This window comes from Chlamydotis macqueenii, chromosome 24 (assembly GCF_036417535.1).
Source record: "Chlamydotis macqueenii isolate bChlMac1 chromosome 24, bChlMac1.mat, whole genome shotgun sequence".
Lineage (NCBI taxonomy): Eukaryota > Metazoa > Chordata > Aves > Otidiformes > Otididae > Chlamydotis > Chlamydotis macqueenii.
Window position 1 is genome coordinate 7,061,959 of NC_141579.1, and position 20,204 is coordinate 7,082,162.

General features: G+C 65.8%; 2 protein-coding genes across 3 annotated transcripts in view; one reads left to right on the forward strand and one right to left on the reverse strand.

Annotated features, from left to right (window-relative positions):
- ZBTB16 (zinc finger and BTB domain containing 16) overlaps positions 1-13,367 on the forward strand; it is a 45,508-nt gene extending 32,141 nt beyond the window's left edge. Inside the window, 3 exon segments of the mRNA XM_086766117.1 lie at positions 8,315-8,485; positions 10,304-10,471; positions 10,691-13,367. Of these exon segments, the coding sequence (XP_086622243.1) occupies positions 8,315-8,485; positions 10,304-10,471; positions 10,691-10,920 (569 nt within the window). The 3' untranslated portion in view covers positions 10,921-13,367.
- A 2,315-nt stretch (positions 13,368-15,682) lies between these two features.
- LOC147597918 (5-hydroxytryptamine receptor 3A-like) lies at positions 15,683-19,862 on the reverse strand. Of its 2 annotated transcripts, XM_086766178.1 has the most exons (9): positions 19,796-19,862; positions 18,594-18,757; positions 18,441-18,485; positions 18,039-18,148; positions 17,289-17,458; positions 16,947-17,107; positions 16,537-16,747; positions 16,148-16,381; positions 15,683-15,981 (listed from the first exon to the last, which is right to left on the reverse strand). In XM_086766178.1, the coding sequence occupies exons 1-9, from the start codon at positions 19,860-19,862 to the stop codon at positions 15,683-15,685; spliced, it is 1,461 nt and encodes a 486-aa protein (XP_086622304.1). The 2 variants fall into 2 exon arrangements, with proteins under 2 accessions (XP_086622304.1, XP_086622305.1); XM_086766179.1 differs by lacking the exon at positions 19,796-19,862 and having other exon boundaries at positions 16,148-16,486; positions 16,525-16,747; positions 18,594-18,632.
- Between the last annotated feature and the right edge of the window lie 342 nt (positions 19,863-20,204).

Here is a 20,204-nt window from a genome sequence, read left to right on the forward strand (position 1 = left end):
GTGCTGAGCAGCAATGCCTGGACGATGCTTTGTGGATTTTCTCTTGGACGCGCGCGTGGGTTTTGGACGTTCGGGTACGGGAGCGTGGCGAAAGCTCCCCTGAGGAGGCAGGGGCACCCCGGGGTGCACCGGGAGGCAGCGGGTCGGCGCTGGGTTCGAACCGCGGAAACAAACGCGGCTCACTGCCGCGCGTGGAGGGCGCAAAGGCATTGGCCTGGCGCAGGGTCTTTTGCGCAGAAGGGCGAAACCGCGGCGGGCGGCGAAGCGCGGCAATCCGCGCGCATCCGAAACGCAAAGCCCCGCGCTTTTTAAATGCTCTCGCGGCCGCGTTTGTTGGCGAAAAGGGCTGAAAATGGTAGAGCGGAGGGAAGGGCGAGCAGGTGTGTTCGGCCCTCGCCTCGCCTGCGCGTCCCAGCTCGTGGCCGCCTGCTCTTCCCACGCAAGCCGCGGTCTCCGAAGGAAAGCGGTTTGTGCCAGCGTTGATTTCTGTGAAACGAGGGCCGGGGCAGCTGTGCTTCCCGCCGGGAGCCTCCGTCACGTAGCAGCGTAATTCGCGACGCCAGCTTGCCCACCGCCACCTCCGAGCGCGGCGTGCGGCGTGCCGGCAAGCGCCCGGAGCGGGGTCGGCGGCGTCGCCTCGTTAGCCGCGTCCCGGCCGCGCGGTGTGTGCCGCCGGCCCCGGCTCCCGCGGGGTCCCGGTCCTGGGGGGCGCAGGACAGAGCCCCTTTGTCTGACAGTACTGTCCTGTGACAGCGCCTGAAATCCGAGTCCCGGCGCGCATTCCTGAAACCGGGAATCTCCCTGCCTCCCCCAGCACGCCGGCTTTTTCCACCTTTGCAGCAGAAATTCCCCCCGCTGCTCGGCCAGGAAGCGCGGCGAGGTCGGCCTTCGCGCGGGCAGGCGGATTCGCGGGAAGCGGGCTGGGAGATGGAAACGTGGCGCAGCCGCGCGCTCACGTCCCAAACCGGCGGCCAATGGTGGGCCTGGAATTTTCCTGTGCAAATACTATTTAGAGCGCGATGAGAAAAGCCCTCGCGCTAAGCTACGGAGAAATCTTTCTTGTCCTTTAATTCTAGATGAAGGGGATTAGCGTGGACATATTTAACCTCTGACCCGCGGACAAAGGCATTATCAAATTTGGTTGCCGAGTGGCTCCCCGTTTAACCGAACCGGGGCTGCGTCTCGGCAATTTATTTTTTTTCCCTTCCCTCCCCTGAAAGTTCTGGCGCCCATTGTTGCCCCAAAAAAGCCAAGCAGGCCGTGGGCCGGGCTGCTTTTCCCTGGTTTTTTGGTGCTGGCCGCGCACGTCCGTGGCCTGGAGGATGCTCGGCCATCCCTGCGGAGCGCGGAGCGTTGCCTTCCTATGCCGCTTGGCTCCGGAGCGGGAAAGCGAGCGCCGTCCCGGCTGTCGCGCTGCCGGGGATGCCATGTAAAACGGGGAGGGAGCGCGGGCGAGGCGGCGGCCGGGGTCTCCTGGTCCGCGCAGGAATGCCGAGAGGGGCCTCCCGTCAGCAGCCGGTGTCCGTTTACAGTGCATCTCTCATAAACCCGGCGGCGGGGGCGAGGGCAGGGGGACCGGCCCTCCTGGTATGTGATTGATTATCTGGTATTTATGCCATTGAGGACTTTTCAGCGGCTCGGGGTCAGGGGGTCATCTCATGTGTCTTGCTGCAAATCCGCTTCCTTTTGTACAGTGCGGGCCGGGTGAGCAGACACACAAAAACAGCTTTTTCTTTTCCTTGGGAAAAAGGGGAGGGGGGCGGGCTGGTGTCAATGAATTTTTTTTTTCAGCCTTTCCTGAATAGTGTCCTTTTTAATTCCAAAGAACTTTTAATTAAAAGTAGCAGGAAAGTTCATCTCGGCGAGGTTTAACTTACCTTCGCGGTCACTTTTGTCCCCCGGGATGCGGGTCTCCCCGCTTTACAAAAATAAAACCCGCCAGGAACGGGGGAGCGGCCGCTCTCCGCTGCCATTGCGCCTCTCCCGGCTTTACCGCGAGGGCCTTTTCATCTTTTCTCTCTTTTTTTTTGGTTTTTTTTTAATGATGGGGGTGCAGGAATAATAAGCAGACGCCGCGAGTCCCGGCTTTGTGCCTCGCGGCAGCCGGTGGCTCCGCTGGCCAGGGGCGGCCGCCCGCGCTGCCCAAGGGGTCGTTTCGTCGGCTGGGATGCGAGCCGGGGCTCCGCGGGGTGCCAGCGCGGTACTACCCCAGCCGGGAGAGATGCGGGTGCGGGTGGGCCATGGGCGGGCGCTGCTCTGTGGTGATGGGGACGGCGGCGGGGATGGTGATGATGGTGGGGATGGAAATGATGATGGCGATGGCGGCAATGATGGAGATGATGATGGCGACGGCGGCGATGATGGTGATGGTGGTCTCCCATGGGGTGGGATGCCACAGCCCCGTAGGTGAGGGCAGGACCTAGCGCCGCTGGCCAGGGATGTCGTCTCCTGCCCCCTAAAATCCTCCCAGCAGGGACAGGCACGCATCCGCCACAACGTGCCGGTCGGAAAACGCTCCTGGAGGAGGCCGTTAGCCAAAAAAGAGGTGGGGGGCGGCTCTCAGCGGAGCAGAAACACTGGTGAGGGCTTCCTCTCCGCGCTCCAGCTCTGTGTTGAACGATGGAGCAGTTTCTGACACGTTAGCCGTCACCGGGAAAGCAACGGGGAAAAATATGCTAGGTTTTCGACAGAAAGTCAAATTATTTTTTCAGCTGGTTTCACTCCAAATTCCGACTGGGAAGAGGAAATCTGGGAGGCCGTTGTGGTGACAACAAGCAAGCGAGTAGCTGACAGCTTCCCTTCTGATGCGGCGCCCAGAAAGGCTGCCGCTGTTCGCCTCCCATCGCTGGGGGAAACGCTCGTCCTCGGGAAGGGCGGGGATGGATCCGCGGCGCGCGGCTTCCCCGGGAACGGTGCGGGGGGATGCTGTGCAAGGGTACCACGCGGCGGAGCGCGTTTTGGTCGAGGGGTGTTTGTTGTGCCGGGAGAGAGGGCAGCTTCTCCATCTGGGGCTGAGGGGGCTGGGTGCCGGTTTTCGGATGCACGAGGCGCTCGGGCCAGAAGGCTGCAGGGTTTGCGAACGTCTTCAGACGACTCTTGGGCCTGAAATAACGGGAATCGGGCCGGAAAGGGCAGCCGCCCGCATCCCGCGCTTTGCAGGCCCACCTCCACATGCGCTCGGCGTCCTTCCCCGGAGACGGGGGGCACGCCGCGTCCTCCTCGGCGGCCAGTCCCCCCCAAAACCGCGTGCCCGGGCCGACGCCCCGTTTGGGCCCGCGGGCTGGCTGGCCGCGCGTCGCCCGGCGCGGGCCCAGCTGCCGCCGCGATTGACGCAAAGCCAGTCTATAAATAACGTCTTTCTCTCCCCTCATAAAGACTTTGCGGTTTCGTTTGCTTTCAAGGTCAAGATCAGACCTTTCTAAATAAACACATATCAAAGGATCATTAGCGGAGCAGCACTGTTAAATTGAGATATTAACTTCTGTCAGCCGCGCGGTTCCTTTTTGTGCCGCCGCTCGCGACTGCGGCGGGTTTTTATTATTTTGGCCCTAGGCGGTAGCATCTGGCTTCTGTAGAGACTGTAAAAATTAAAAAGCAACACAAATCATGGCGAGGGAAAAGCAGTAAATTCAACGATAAGAATTTAAAATTAAAATGTTTCGGCGCTTTTATATTCCGCGAAACACGAAACGAATGAGTTGTGTGCCTGTTGCCATAAAGCCACCGCTGCTAACAGTCGCCGGGCGCGCTCCCTCCCCGCTCGCGCTCCCTCGTAATCGCTCTCGCCCGAGCCATCGCAGAAAGGCGCGATGAAGGCAGGCGACGACGAGGATGGCGGCGGGGAAGGGGGCGAGGTGCCGCCAGGGGGAGTGGAGGGCCCCCCAAAAGGGAGGCGCGGAGGGGGTGCGCTCATCCCGCCGCGCTCCGAGGGAGGCGCGGAGGGTGTGACTAACACGCCGGGTCACCGGGACGCGGGACCGCATTGTCCCCCGGGTCCAGATGGCCCCCGGAATAAATCAGCCCCGGCGGGTGCTTGCTGCCCGTGCCGCAGCCGCCGTGCGGGGCTCGCCGCCCGCTCCCCAGGCTCTGTGGGTGCCTGGGCTTGGAGCATCCTCCACGTGCATCCCGTGCTTGATGGCCAACGTTGTACGTTTGCTTGAGTTTTTCTGGGCGTCGGTAAAAAGGCGAGCGCGGCCAGCCCTGGAGGAGAACCAGCAGCAGCAGCAGAGCAGGCGGCGCTGGCCGCTTTTTGAGAATTAATTTCCCGTAGTCGGTTGAAGTTGAGAAGAAAGCGGCGCTATCTCTGAGTAAATAATAATAATCAAACAAACGCCCCCGTGGGAGAAGTCGCTTTCCATAAAGATGTTAATTAGCGCGGAAGCCGCGGCGTCCGGAGGCAGCCTGTGAAACCGGGACGGTTTGGTGGCTGTGGCGCGGAACGCGCACGTCCCCTGTGTTTGTCACCCAGGGCTTTTCCCCCCCTCGCTACTGAATCACGCAGCAGCCGGCGCGGTAAAGGGTGCCCCCACGGCCTCCCAACCGCACCCCTGCTCCGGTGCCGCGGCGGAGCGGATGGCGGAGCTCTGCCGCCTCAGCGTGAGACCGTTAAAATCGCCTGCATGTGCGGGCGTCGAGTACCGCGATGGCAGCGTTCGGGGAAGGGCTCCCTCGCACCGCCCTGCGGGTTTGTTTCAGCAGAAGCAGCGTGCATCCGCCGCCCTCCCAGGGCAAAATGCGGGGATGGCCCAGGGGTGGGTGCTCGGGGCGACACGCCCCTCGCCGGCGCTGCCGCCGCCTCCCCGCCCGCGTTCCCGCAGCTCTCGAGCTGCGGCTGCAGATGGTTTTGTCCACGTGCGTCCGCGGCTCGGCAGGTGCTAGAACCGCATCCTCCCCACCGCTGCTTTTCACGCGCGCCAGCAGCGTTGTCCGGGCAGCGCAGGCTGGTAGGGAGCCCTTGACGTGCTGACAAAAACCGTCACCGTCCCTGACCCCTCGTCCGGCGCGAGGCGGCAGCCCGCGGGCTCCTGCTCTGCGCAGCCAGGGTGTTGGCTTGGGATTTGAGCCTGGCAGCGCTGCTCTGAGGAGAAATATCACGGCGAAAGATGGCAGCCGTGAGAGGAGGGTTTGGTTTGCGCATCCCGGCGCGGGCGCCGCGTGCCCGGGGACGCTGCACCGGGCCCCTTTGGTCCCCGCTCCTGGAGCGTCCCTGCTCCCCGCGCCGGGGGTCCGGGCTCGGCGGCACACACGCGCGTGCCCACGCGCGGCGCGAGGATAAAACTTGAAGTCAAATGTCTGAAAGTCAGATCCCTTTTTAGTATGAATTTGCTGTATCTCATTCCGAGCACTAATTCCAATTTAATTGCAAGTGGCCCGGAGCCTCTTCAATAGGAGTAACAAATGGTTTGATTTTGTAAACTTCATCAGGCTGCATTTTAAATGCGACACACCAGCCCGGCTCGAATGCCAATGAAGCACTGAAGTAGCTCTCTGTTTACTAATTATCCGTTTTTACTTCAAGCCACGCTGGCTGGCTTGTCTGATTAAATCGGATTTGTGGGATGGAGAACAGCGAGCAGAGTTTTCTCTGTAGTAAACGAGATTGGAACTACGGGCCGCCTGGCTGCACACTGTAAATTATATTTCCTTTTAAAGGGGCCGTGCCGCCTTTCCGCCGCGCCCGCCGCTCCCTCGCCGGGGGGGACCCGCCCTGCCGGCCTCGCCCGGGCTGGGGTGGCCATTCCTCCTCCCGCCGAGGCGGTGGCGCTCGCCCGGAGCCACCCCAAAACCGGGGAAGGCGGGCGCAGGCGGCCGCGGAGCGCGGCGCGACGGGGCCACGCCGAGCCCTCCCCGCTCACTCGACCTGCGCCGCCCCCACCCCGGTATCCGTCTTCGTGCCCGGGGGCTTTTTGTATTTTAATTTGCTTTTTGAACGTCCCGCAAAATTAATGGCGCGCCGGGGGCCATTGTGCGGCGTACAGTAGAGGGAAGGGCCGGCGGCGCCCGCCGAGAGCCGCCGCGTTTCCCGGGGAATGAATTGCTCGCCCGCCTTCGCCCCGTTTAATTGTTGACAGTAAAAAGGGTTTAAACGCTGCTTAATTTGTAATCATCTTCCCGCAAAAAGGGGAGAAACCATTAAAACGTCAGGGAAATGAATAAATCCGTCTCTCGCCGCTCGGGGCGGCGGCGCTTCTTTCTCGGGGGCGATTTTTCTTCCGCTGGCTGGGGGCTGGCTCGGGGCTGCTCCGGCCGGGACGCCGAGTCCCCGCGGCGCCCGGTGCCACTCTCCTTGCGGCAAGCCCGCTGCGGCGCGGACGGCAGCGACTCCCTCACGAGCTTCCCCGTTTTTCCCGCCTCCCATCCTCTCTGCAAAGACGGGACCTCGCTGCACGTGCGGCTTCACCGAAAAATCAGCCTCACTGAGCGCCCGCGGCGGGTTGGCGCCCGGCAGAGCCCCCGCGCGGTGCCGCAGTCCTCGGCCGCGGGAGAGCCGCGTCGACGCGGGGCACAGGGCTGGACGGCGGGATGCAGGGCCGTCTCCTGCGTCCTCCGCCCCGGCGTCAGCCTTCGCGCCCCTGCGGGCGCTCTCGGAGGGCGGCGAGCACCGGCCGCCTCCGCCAGCTGTGCCGGGGCGCGTCGACCGCCCCGTTTGGGCTGCATGCTGCTTCGCTGACGGAGCGCCTGAAAAAATGAGCCAAATTGTGAAACGCCCGGCTCCGGAGGACCAGCGCCGTCCCCGCGGCCCGACGGCTGCACGAGGCCGCTCGTCCCCATCGCGCGGCTGCCGGAGTCGGACGGTTTTTTTTCAAGCGGGGGCCAATTAGTTTCACAAATGAGGGCCCTACGGTGCCAGGGAGGATTTGTTACGGCCCCGCGCGCCGGCCCGGCGGCATTGTCCTGCCCTCCGCCCCCGCGGGAGCCCATTGTCCCCGGCCCCAGCGGGGGCTGCTGGCGGCAGATTTATCGGGGCCGGCGTCCCGCCGGCCAGGGCCTCCGCTCCGCAGCTGGCCGCGGCGCTGGGGGCTCAGCCCCGCGGACCTTTGACCCGTCCTGCTGTCACCGCCGGGGCCGCCGAAGGCCGCGGGGCCGCATACCTCTCGGGATTTGCTTCGCACGGCCCGTTCAGGGCTGCCTGCCTTTTTTTATGATTTTTTTTTTTTTTCTTCCCCTTTTTTGTCTTGGGAGCGGTTTGTCCGCAGCTGCGTGGGGGGCGCGCGAGCCCACGCCCCCCAGAATAAATCCCTGCGGAGGGTGAAAGGCAGCTCCCGCGCTTTTATTCCCGTTTCACTGAGGTTTTTTTGCGGATTTCGGAGCGTTTCTGCGCAGCTCGCGGCACGCCTCGCCACGGCTGGGACTGAGCATCGCTCCCGGCGCCTCCGGCATCCGCGAAGCCGCAGGGCAGAGCTGGCCGCGGCGTGCCACCACGCGGTGCCGCGGCGGGCGACGGCGCGCACCGAGTTGCTCTGCGGGATGCCCGGTGACTCGGCCTCGCCGCCGCCTTCCCCCGGGCCGGTTTTGGCAGGCGGCCCCCTCGCCCCGCTCTTCCCGAGGGCAGCGCAGATCCGCCCGTTACCTTGAGCATCTTGCTGCTGCTAATGAATTGCTAATACAATTTTCTAGGTAATTTTATTTCCATAGTCCTCGCGTTTTAACGGCTCCGAAAAGCTCACGTTTATTTGCTTAATCTCGCCGCGTAACACAATTTGCAGCAGCTCAGGTTCTGAACAGTCAGCTGCGCAGAAACGACAAGGAGCTGTTTCACGACGCCGGGGTCTGGCGTTCCATCGGCGGGGCGCAGGCGCCCGCGCTGGGCTTTCCCTGCTTTTGCTCTCCTGTCGCTGCGGCCGGTTTTGTGCCTGTTGCGAAGCTCCCTGGGGTGGCTTTGCGGGAGTTTTTTGGGGTCCCCCCTCCCCGGCCGTCGGGAGCTCTGAGCTGGGCGGCTCCCGCAGGTGCTGGGAATGCGGTGATCGCCCGCCAGCTGATTGCGTTTGGGCTGGGGCTCCCAGCTGCCCCCAATGCCATAAAAACCCCTCGCCCTCCCCCGGCATTCCCCCTGTGGGGCCGGCGGTGGTGGGTCGGGGTCCGGCTGCCGGCACTCCAGCACCCCCAGAGCCCCACAGCGCTCGGGATCCCACCACCGCAGGAGCATCCGCAGCACTGCAGCAGCATCCCACCACGGCAGGAGCATCCCCACCACCACCACAGCAGCATCCCACCACCGCAGGAGCATCCCCGCTGCCGGGTGGGAGCGGGGACCCCCCAGCGCCCGGCGGGGGTCCCGGCCGCCCCCTGAGCCGTCTCTCCCCGTCTCGCGCAGGTACGGACATGGCAGTATTCTGCCTGCTGTGCGGCAAGCGGTTCCAGACGCAGAGCGCGCTGCAGCAGCACATGGAGGTGCACGCCGGGGTGCGCAGCTACATCTGCAGCGAGTGCAACCGCACCTTCCCCAGCCACACCGCGCTCAAGAGGCACCTCCGCTCCCACACAGGTAGGGCGCCGCCGCGGGGGAAAAGCAAAAAAAAAAAAAAAAGTGAAATTGCCCTAAAAGCGCTGAGGCGACTGCGGTCGGGGCTGTTTGGATGGAGAAAGCGGAACGGAAAAGGAAAAAAAAAAAAAAAAGAAGCGGCGTGCACCGAGGTGATCCGGTGTAGGGTGACGTGTGACCTTCCTGGGGACGTGCGCCGTGCGCCTCGCCGACTTACGGGCGGTAGATGCACATAATCAGCCGCAGCCCGGCCCTAATGGGATTAGGGCGACCTGCGCTACGTGGAGCTGCCGTGCCGCGGCCCACCGGGACGGCCCGCGGCTCCCGGAGCGCCTTAGGCCGTGTCCTCAGAGCACCCGCACCGTGTCCTCGGCTCCTCCCGGGGTGGGACAAGGGCACGCTGGCGTGAAGGGCGCTCCCCATGCGCCCAGCACCGCGGCTGGGGGCCGCCTGCCGAGCCCCCCGCCGCAGGAGCAGGCGAATCCGTGGGGAACGAGCGAGGGGAGCTGCCCGGCGCTCTGCGTCGCAGCCGGCGCCGTGGCTCTCCGCAGCCGCGCGGGCAAAGCGCGGGCAGCATCCCGGGAGGGTCGCTGTGGCCGGCGGCCCCCAGACCCACGCGTGTGCCGGGGTTGGGGTCCCGGTGCAGGAAACGGGAACGGCGCGCTGACGATAAGCACGTTAACGCCGAGCGCTGGAGCTATTTATAGCCGGTAATCCGGTGTCCTGGGCTGCGGGTCGGGCCGCGCGTGCCCCACCCCGACCTCCTGGCTGCGGAGAGACGCCGGGATCGCCGGTGCTTTAGGGGTGCCTGGCCGTGCCGCGTGGTTTCGGGACGCTCACGCTCCGGCTCCCGTTTGAGCCGGAGCTTCTCGTGCAGATCCAGGCCTGGAGAGGCAGCCCGCCTCTGCTGCGAAATCGCTGCCCTGGGCTGCGGGGTCGGCCAGAAAGGCGATAATTTGGGACTGGGCACGGGGAGGTGAAGCTCGGCTGCCAGCGGCCACCACCTGCCTCACCTTGGGGGGGCCCGGGGCGCATCCCCAGCATCCTCCTCCTCATCCTCATCCTCCTCCAGCGGCGCCCAGGCTGCAGGAGGGGGCGAGGGGCCGCGGCGCGCGGGGAGAGAGTAAAACATCATTTTGAGGAGGAAGCGAGCGCGCAGGCATGTGAGTTTATAACGAGAGGGACAATTTATGCCCAGGCACGAGCGCGGTTTGACACGGGGATAATGAAAAAACGTAGGTCATTGTGGATGACTTAAGCCTTCACAGCTGAGGAAAATGTATGAAACGCGGGGAACATTACACGCTTGGCAGCCCCGCGCATCTGCGGCGGGACGAGTGAAATACAGTTGGCCATTCTTTACCATAAACTGCGCTGGTAGGATATGCGGCGCGGAGAAATTGTAATTACAGTGACAAGACAAATCAGGAATATTTAAATATTCATGAACAAAGTCTCGCACGATCAATCCATCTTTATTGTCCTTGCCTTCGCGGCTGTAATAAATAAGTAGCTGGAGCCCTCACCTTTCCTTCCCATCCTTCCGCCTCCGGTGCCCAGCCAGAGTTCATTTATCAGCCGCCCGGTCCGGAGCGCGGGAGACGCCCGGGGCTGGGCGGGGAGGCTGGGAAGGGGCGATGGTGACGGTAGGGTGGCGGCGCCCTCGGTCTCTTCGCCCGGCTGCGGGGACCGGCGGGCCGCGCTGGGGCGCTCCGTCCCCCGGGTCGGTGGGTGCCGGGGGCGGGTGCGGCCAGGCACCCCGTTTTGGCGTGGCGTGGCGCGGCGCGGCGCAGCGGCTCTGACGCGGGCGTGTGCTTGCAGGCGACCACCCCTACGAGTGCGAGTTCTGCGGCAGCTGCTTCCGGGACGAGAGCACGCTGAAGGGCCACAAGCGCATCCACACTGGCGAGAAGCCCTACGAGTGCAATGGCTGCGGCAAGAAGTTCAGCCTCAAGCACCAGCTGGAGACCCACTACCGCGTCCACACAGGTACCGCCGCTACGGGGGGGTCTGCGGCCGGGCCGGCGGTGCCGCGCCGCTGCCCCGGCGGGCACGAGGAGCGGGCGGCCGCGCCAGCGCGTCGCTCCGGGGATCAATAGGCCGAGCGGCTTCGCTGTTGGTTACCGGGCTGTCGGCTGCGCCCGTCGACGCCGGGCGGTTCGTTATGGCCGGGCGGCCCTGACGGCCCCCTCTCTCCGTCTCCCGCAGGCGAGAAGCCCTTCGAGTGCAAGCTGTGCCACCAGCGCTCCCGGGACTACTCGGCCATGATCAAGCACCTGCGGACGCACAACGGCGCGTCGCCCTACCAGTGCACCATCTGCCTGGAGTACTGCCCCAGCCTCTCGGCCATGCAGAAGCACATGAAGGGCCACAAGCCGGAGGAGATCCCCACCGACTGGCGGATAGAGAAGACCTATCTCTACCTCTGCTACGTCTGAGGGCGGGGGCGCGGGGGCGGCGGAGGACTGGGCAAAAAGAACCCCCGCCACGGCCCCGCTTGTGTTTTCGGTTCTCGTTCATCGCTTCGCACCGGGGCGGGGGGACGCGCCGGCCCCTTCCCCAGCCCCGTCCGCTGCCCCTCCCCAGCTGCTCACGCGCCCGCCGCCCTCGGGGAATCGGTTCCCCGGCCGGCCCCCGCGTCACCGCTGCTGCCGGGAAGAGCACGTGGGAACGACGCGCTTCCCCGGAAGCGCGCGTACGGCCGGCGCTTTGGGAAGGCCGTGATTTCTGGTTTCCTCTCTCACCGTGCCGTGGATGCCCCAGGCTCCGCGCGGGGCTCGGCCCCGTTTCGGGAGGGTCCCCGGGTGGCGGCGCCGCGGGTGGGAGAGCGCCGGCGTCCAGCGAGCCATAAGCACCTCGGCGAGAGTGTCCTGTGGGGGATCCCATCCGGAGGAGGGTTTGGGGTGGGGAGCGGGGTGCCTGGCGGTGCCGCCGCCCGCCCCGACCAAAGACCGCTCTGTGCGTCTCGCCGCCCTTCCCCGCCTGCCGGGGCGCGAGGGCAGAGCGGGCGTGGGTGCCGCCGGCGCGCGACATCGCTCCGAACGGGGCGATGCTCTTTTTCTTGCTACTTTGGGGCGCCCGGAAGGGGCCGAGCGGGGTTTTTGCCCAGCCCACGCGTGCGGGGTGCCCGGTGGCAGGTGGCTTCGCTCGCCATTTTTTTTTTTTTTTTTTGCTTTTCGTTCATTTTGGTTTGTTTTTTTTTTGAACTTTCTTTTGGAATATTTCCGCATTTAGCACATTTTACTTGAAATTACCTCGTTTTTTTGTGACCTCATGAGCTTTTATTGATTTGGGGAGGACGGGGGGCGGCGTGGCCGGGACGGCGCGAGCCGTGTGCCCGGCGCTGGCGGCGGCGGGGCGGCGCGGCGGCGGCGTCCCTGCCGGCCTCCCGTTGTGCATTATCCTTACCAAAACTGGTATTTTTTGCCCGGCCCCGCGGGGCCGGGGGTGTCGGTTCTGAAGCTACCTCTTGTGTTCGTTTTTGTTGTGTTTCTCCTTCGCGGCTGTGGAAGTGGGCCCGGCGGTTTCCATCCCGCGCGGCGCTTGTGGCCGCTGCGTTTTTTTTTTTGTCGTTTTGCTGCGTTTGGGTGAGAAGCGGGGAAAAGGAGCCGGGGGCAGCTGGCTAGGTGCGCTTTGGAGGGTGCTGCCGCCCCTCCGCCCCCGCCGAGCCCGTCCCGCTGCCCTGGGGCCGAGCGGGGACGCGGCATCCTCCCTCGCGCCCCGGTCCGGCGTTGCGCGCGGGACCGTCGCTGCTCCGCGCAGGGCGGACGCTGCTGTTGTACAATCCGGGATGTGACCGTGGAGAACGGCTTGTTTCATTGTTGTGCCTAAGAAAAGAAAAAAAAAAAAAAGGAAAAAGTGTTAAAAACCCCCCAGTTCCTTCACACGGAAAGCTGCTGCAATCCCTGGCGCGTGCGCGGTCGTTCCCGGCGGTGCCCCGGCGCTGCGGGTGCCGCGGGGCCCGCGGCCGAGCTCCTGTGGCTTTTTTTTTTTTGCTTTAACCTCCCCTCCGCCCCGCCGTCCCGCTCCCCCCTTCCCGTGGCGTCGGGCTCGGTGCTGGAGCTGTGGCCGGGGCGCGCGTCCCCGCGTCCCTTGGCCGCCGCACCGCCCCCGTATGTACAGAAGCGCGTCTCCGTGTGCGCTAGCCGTGAGGACCAAGCGCCCGCGGGGCCCCGGGCTCCCCTCCCTGCGTGTCGTCGGTGTCGTGAGCGCCCGCCCGTCCCGTCTGTGTTGCCGCTCGTGGTTCGGGTCCGTCGCTGTCCTCGTTCCGTCTACCTCAGCACCTCTCTGGGCCCGGGCGCAGAAGGTGCCCCAGTCCCCTTGGTTTTCTCAGAGTATCTATCGGCTCCTATTTTTTGTACGACTTCCCCCCCTCGCCGTTCGCTCCCGTGCGGTTCTGCTTGCGAGTCCTCTCTGTCCTCTAGCCACAGATGCCGTTAGCTAAAAGTTTCCTGAGAAATAATAAAAAAAAAAAAAGAAAGAAAAAAAAAAAATACAAAACCCAGTCGTGGTGTCTCCTAGTTGCAGCTCTCCGCATCTGCCTTCGTCCTGTGTAGATTCAGATGCATCTCTTTGTAAGACTTCAGTGTTTCTGACAGAGGAAAAAAAAGAAAAAAAAAAAGACAAAAAAAAGAAAAAAAAAAAAAAGAAGAATATACTGCTGCAGGTTTTTTTCTCTCCATGTGTCACTAAGTGAAGTTCGTGCCTTCTATAGCAAAGAGAATATTTTTTACATCCTACTAACGGTAGATTTTTTTGTAGTGAACATTTTTTGTATTTTTATTTATAAGTCTCATAAGGAAAATAGCGATGTTCAGTTGTATACCTTGAATCTGCAGTTAGGAAACAAAAAAGCAACCAATAAAGTTAATTCCGTTGTCTCGGCCTGCCGTCTCCCGTTCCTGTGCCGTGCCTGCCGCGAGGAGGAGGAGGAGGAGGAGGAGGAAGGATGCGTCCCTCCGGCTCGGGGCGAGCCGCGGTGGTGAGTTTGGGGTCGGGCTGTGGCAGGGGGGTCCCGTCCCGCGGGGCGTGGGTGCCCGGGGACGGGGAGCAAGCGCGCGTCCCTCGGCCGGGGCCACGCGGCGCGCTGCCTGCCGGCGCGGCTCGCCGAGCGCGTCTGCCTCAGCGGCAGCGAGCTCGTTCGCGTAGACCTGAGCGCGGAGCCGGCTGGCCCCCCGCCGCGGTAATTATCCCGTAGTTCTCCGCTGATTGCTGTGCGCTAAGCTTAAGCCCTCCTTTATTTATTTACTGACTACATTAACCGCAGCGCCTGCGCTCCTCTTGCGCCGCAGCAAGGGTACGGTGCGCGGCGTGCCGCAGCGGGGCCAGGTGGGCGCTGCTGGCGTCACCCGGCTGTGCTCACCACCCGCCCAGCCGTCACCATGCTGGTAAACGTCGATTGCGGCGCGGGACGCAGAGCATCCCTCGTGTTCTTCCCGGGATGGGCCACGCCTGCCACGTGCGGAGGCCGGGCTGGTCCCGGGGCCGGCCGCAGCGTCCCGGAGAAGGGGGCACGGAGCCCCGCTCCGGCGTCGGGCCTGCCGCAGAGGCGTGCGCACGGTGACGGGGAAATTGCGGTGGGACCGGGCCTTTGTCTGCACACCCGCGCAGCAGCTGGGAGCGATTACGCTGCAACAGTGTTCTGTTCCATCAACATTATGTCCTCATTAAACCTTTATTAGTAGATTAGATTCAGATTTATTGATTTTTTTTCTTTTTTTTTTTAAAGAGGAAAATTCAGGCTCCTCTCGGAGAGATGCTTGGAACTTTTTCCCGCATGCGGCGCTTCCCAAAGCAGCGAGAGGGCAAAGGGAGAACCCGGATCCTTCCTCTGGCACGGGCGGGCTCCTCTGCCGGGGGAAGGGACGCGGAGCTGCGCGAGGGGGTTAGGTCGGGTGCGGGACGGCGTCCCAGCGCGCGGAAGGGCGGGCACCGACGCGGTGCTGGGCATGCGGCGCACAGGCGAGCGTCTCGCGCTGGGACCCGAGGCGGGGGCGGAAGAGGGGCACCGAGGCCGGCTCGGGGGTCCTGCAGCCCCGCGTCCCCCCCAAACACGCGGGCCGGGCGGCATCGCGCGCCCGGGTCAATGGGCCCATTGGATTTGTCTGTTGGAGCGTTGGATGTTACACGGAGGCGGCTCGTTCCCGAGGCTGTTAATTGCCCGCTGCAGCGATCAGGTCTGTAGCGCCATCGATCTCGGCAGGATCAATGGGCTGATTTAGTGTCTCGCGAACTCTTTAACTGGACACCTCATCGATAGGCAGCCACTTACCGACATCGGCGCGTGGGCTGGCGCGGCAGCAGCCCGCCCCGCCCGCCCTCAGCACCCCTGTCACTCAGCAGGGAGTTTTCCTGCCGGTGACGGCTCCGGGACAGCCAGCGGGGCCCTCGGTCCGGGGCCATTCGGCGCGGGGATGGATGTAGGAGCGTGGGGTGCCACCGGCCCACCTCTCCCCCGCAGCCCAGCCGCAGACGGAGACGCTCCCGGAGCGCGGGATGGGCCCCGACCTCTCCAGCGCGCGCGAGGACGCTGCCCGTGCTGGTTGCCCAGGTACGTTACTGGCGTGAAGAGCGAGCCGTGCCTTTACGGGGTCTCGGGCAAGCGCAGCAGGGCCGGGGACCACCCCAAAAACACCGTCGGTGGTTCTTGTGCCAGCCCCCGACGTCCCCAGTCCCCTTGGCGCCCCGGTTCCTTTGCTGTTGGCTGCCACCGCTTCTCTCCCAGTTTGCCAGCAGGAGCGTGACGGGCCGCTGCTGGGCCAGCACGTGCGGAACGAGAGCCCTGTGTGGGACCTGACGCACAGGGGGAGTTACGGGGGCCGGGATGAGTGCAGGGGCTTCCCTGGGGCAGCTAGGGTGTGAGGGGTAGCAGGGGGACCCCTTGGGATCAGCAGGGACCCCCTCGGATCCGCGGGGATACCCGGGACCAGTGGAGTGAGGGGTAGTGGGGGGGACCCCTTGAGAGGAGGGGGGACCCCCGGGACGAGCAGGGCCCCTCCCGGGGCGGCGGGGACCCCCCGATCCGCGGGGACCCCCGGGCGGGCGGCAGGCGCGGGGCCGCTGTCCGCGGTGCTGAAGCGGCCGCCGGTCCGGACGGGCGGGGGGCGCTGGCGGGGATGCGGGGGGGGGAGCATCGCTGGGGCGAGGGTCGTCGGTGCCGAGGGGCGGCCTCGGGGGCAGGGCGGCGGCCTCGGGCCCCGCTCAGGCGTCCCGCCACACCGACCAGAGGGCGCCCAGCGTGAGGCCGTAGGCCAGGACGGCCGCCAGGTAGGCGCGGAAGAGCAGGACGTCCAACACGTAGCCCACTTGCAGCCACTCGCGGGCGACGTCGCGGAACTCCTCGCGTTTCTCCAGGAACTGGCGGATGGCGGAGATCTCCCGCAGGACGTCGTGGGTCAGCCGGGAGCCCTCCGCCTGGATGGCAGCGGCCGGCACGGGCCTCGCGGCCCCCGCCACCTCGCGCTCCCGGGGGTCCTCGCAGCTGTAGTGGTTCAGCTTGGCTGTGGGATCGAGACAGGTGAGTGCGAAAAACCTCTGGAGACGGGGAACTGGGATTTCTGCGAGTGACCCGGGCATCCGGATCGCCACTCAAACGGGGGCTACGTAAACGGTTACGTAGGACCCAGCCCCTCCAGCTCCCGCGGGCCCTCTCTGTGAGGTCCTTACCCGTGCTGTCGTCGTTCTCCGCCTGCCTGGAGGTATCTGAGCTCCGCGTCCCGCTTTGCCTGAATTTCTTCCCGTCCCGGATGCAGAGCAGGACTGCGGCTCGCTCCAGCAGCAGGCGCTTCACCCACGGGGGGACGCGGGGCTGCAGGTCTTGCTTGTGCACCAGGCGCACGATCAGGATGGTCTCCGTCAGGCTGATGACGAGCAGCGCCATGCACACCACAAAGTAGATGCCTGTGGAGACGCCGGCAAGGTGAGAGGCCCGCCAAGGCTCACGCACAGAGTCCTCCCTGCCTTCTTTAGGGGACCTGGGGTCTCCGTACGGAGCAGCGTCTCCTGCTGCTCCAGGCCGGGGCCGCCCCAGCAGCTGGCCTGGCGCTCTGCCGTACCTATCAAGGGGGTGCCGACCGCGGTAGCCGGCAGCGTGTCGGATACAATGATGAGGAAAACGGAGTAGCCCAGCAGGAGGGTGATCTTGAAAGAGACCCTCTCGCCGCTGTTGGGGGGCAGGTAGAAGCCCACGATGTCCATAACCATCAGGAAGATGCTGGGGAGCAGCAGGCTGACGGTGTAGAAGAGGGGGCGTCTCCGGATGACTACCTGCGGGACAGAGGGACAGGAAGGGCTCAGCGAGGGGTTGAAGCGAGGCCCTGAGCTGGCGCGGTTCTCCGCCAAGGCAGGCGAGGATGGCGGGGTGCCCGCGGGCAGGAGCACGGCAGCAGGGAGCAGCTGGGTGGTCGGGCAGCAGGGACGGCGGCGAGCCCCTTCCCCAGCACCCCGTGGTGCCCAGGACCCTTACGTAGAACTTCATCTCGGCGTAGCTGTCGCTGCTCTTGACGCTGAACTCCTGGAAGTGGCTGAGGACGTAGAGCAGCTCCCACTCGCCCTGGTTCATGAAGACGCTCCGGTCGAACTTGACCAGCTCCGGCTGCCGCCACAGCGAGAGGTTGATGTCGCGGACTGCGGAGCGGAGAGGAGGTGAGGGCCGGGGGCACCGGGGCCCGAGCCGGGGCCGAGCTGGGCGCCGGCCGTCCCCGCACGCATCCCCGATCCGCTGGGGCCATCTAGAGGGGCGAGCCGCATTCTGCACGGAGCTGGAGCCCGCTGCCCCCGGCCCCCGCCGCGGGGGTCCCGCACTCACTGTGGTGCAGCCAGCTGGTGAAGGTGAGCGAGCAGTTCTGGACGTCGAAGGGGAAGTTGTAGATGTCCAGGCTGCAGGCCGTCATCACCTGGATGGGTTTGAGGTTCTGCACCTCCCCACCGTGGCCAACGTAGACGTAGGGGACGTGAGGGGACTTGCCGACGTCCACGCTGGGGGGCACAAGGGACAGAGACACGGGCTGGGGAGCGCCCTGGGTGGGGGGTCCCCACGCCGCGCCGCGCTTGGGAGGGGAACCGCCCGGGAGCCTGGGGGTGACCCTGTGAGCTGCTCCTTCGGCAGCACCCATGCAGGGGCGCCTGCCTGGCATCACCTCTGCGCTGCCCGGGCCGCTGCCCTCGCCCGGCCCCAGGAGCGCTCGTGTCCCGGTCCCGGGGCTCTCCGGAGCCGGTGGGAGCCTCTCAAGCCCCCGCAGAACCGGGAGGCGGCCGGCTGGCCGGGCGGGAAGGGCTGGCGGCTCTGCAGCTGCCCTCGCATTGTGCCGCCTGCACAAAGCCTTTCTCCCGCTCTCTGGATCCCACCCCGGCACGGCGCGGGTAATTGCCGACGGCTGCGGTTAGCCAGCGCTGGAAACGGCCCAAGGGCCGAGCCCTTCCCATCTGCGCCTCGCCCGACGCCGGGAGCCTGCCAGCTCTGTGCCGGGAATACAAAGCGCGGGAGCGGCGCGTGCCCGCGGCGGACGAGGGGGCCCCAGCCCCGGGCCGCCTCCCCCCGGCCGCGGGCCGCACTCACAACTCGTTGATGAGGATGTCGGGCACCCAGATGCTCTCCGCCGGCAGGGAGATCTGCGTCAGGTTGTCGAAGCGCGCCGGGTCCCAGCGGAGGAACTCGTCCGTCCAGTGCTGGGGACAAGGGAGAGGGCTCGGAGGGTCCTGCCGGCACCCGGGCCCCGCACCGGCGCCCTGCCGCGGGAACCCGTCTCCGGTGATGCCCACGGGAGGGAGGAGAGGCTCGTCCTCCGGCGATCGTGCCACCCCGCAGCACGCAAGCTGCGCCTTGAGGTTCGTGCCCCACGGAGGTCTTGTCACCCCCCGGGAAGGTTTCCCCCATGCAGGGCTGTGCGCGTCGCCCGCGGGAAAACCCGCGTTTGTGCGGGCGCTGGGCCCCGGCGCGGCGCGCGGGCCATCGGCTCACCTGCCTGTACCAGACGTAGGTGGTCAGCACCTGGTTCTTCTCGTCCTGCCGGAGAAGAGGGCGCGGGGTCGGCGGAGGGGGTGTCGGCACGGGCGGAGCGCGCCGGGAGGGTGCCGTTCCCCTCGCCGCGCGGGACGGGAGTGGAGGACTCACCACGCTGAGGATGGCGTAGACCATGAGGTCGATGGCCACGGTGGTGGTGGTTCGCCAGTCGCGCACGGGACGGGTGCCCTTCTGGTAGCGGGCCAGCAGGGCGTGGGCCAGGCGGCGCAGGGCGGGCTCGGGGGGCTCTGGCAGCCGGCCCCCGCCCCGGGTACCTGCGGGCAGAGGGAGGGGATGGACGGAGGGGTGCTGGCCGCGGCGCGAATCGCAGAGCGCATTGCTCCCGGCGCCCGAGTCCGCGCTGCGCTGGTGGCTCTGCTCTGCAGCGCGCCTGGACGCGGAGTCCGGTTCCCGCGTAATGAAGGGACTAATTGGAATAGATCTGCGGGATCTTGGGAAAAGCTGCGGGAAGGGAGCTCCAATCGGTCTTTTAAGCTAAAAAAAAAAAAAGGGGAAGCAGCAGCCTCAGCCCCTCCGAGTCGGCAGGCGATCGGTAATGCCGGGGAGCCGGCTGGGCGCACGACCCTCGCCCGGGCCGGCGTGCGGCGACGGAGGCGGCGAGGGGGGGCGAGAGGCAGCAATTAGGGCGAGGGAAGGAAAACAGGCTGCGGCAGCGCGGCTGGGGCCAAGCGGCCTTTCCTGCGGCGGCTGGCGGCAGCTGGAGCGTGCCGACTCCTCCAGCCGTGCCCCCCGCTCCGGGCGCGGATGCGCTGGCAGCAGGGAAGCGGCCTTGCAGAGGGAGCGCCGGGCTGCGTTCATCCGGCACGAGCGGGCGCAGCCCTGGCGCACGGGTGGGCGTCCGCAGGGGCCTTCCCACGTGCCGAGAGGGGCCGTCGGCGCAGGGACCCGGGTTCGGAACCCGCTGGGAAAGCTTTCGGCTGCGCCGGCGCAGCGCGGCACCCTGATGTTTCTGCCCTTGCCCGGGAAGGTTAAACGGGAGCCAGTAACACCCACAGCTTGCGGATGTGTCGGCAGCCAGTTCTGCGCAGAGCTGAGGTTACAAACGTCCCATCCCCACGCTGCCGTCCCCAAAACCCAGCTCTGCTCCCCCCTGTCCTGGGGGCTGGGACCCCGCACTCTCCTGCGCGCTTCGAAGCCCCGTGCCGCCGAGCCCTAAGCCATCGCCTGGGCGGGCAGCGCCTTGGGGTCTCGCAGAGGAGGCTCCCCAGCTTCTCCCAGGTACATCGGTTTTCGGTAGCAGCCTTCGTGCGCGCGTCTCTCGCACCCCGCTGTGCCCCCGCCCCTGGCCCTACCTTGGCCGCGCAGCGTGGAGGCGAGGGGCAGCAGGGCCAGCAGCGCCCCGAGCGCGGCGGGCGTCATGGCTCGGCCGGCTGCGCGGAGGAGTGGACCCCGGCAGGGAGGCAGGCAGCGCTCCTCGCTCGCCGTCCCCCCGCCTCGGCTTTTGAGAACGCCCCGCTCGTCTGGCGATCAGCCTCCGCCGCTGCATCAAGTTTCAGGCTGGGAGGACGCGGGAGGAACCCACCCCGCCACCCCCCGCCCCGTCATCTCCCCTGGGGCTCCCCCGACCCCGCGCGGGCGCCTGCCAGGGAAAAGCAGTTTTGGGGGGCGCAGGCATCGTGCCTGCGTGCGGCAGGGCCGGAGGGGAGCGGGCACTGCGGGCAGCAGGGCTGCGCCCGGAGCTCAGCAGCGCGGGGAAGCCCT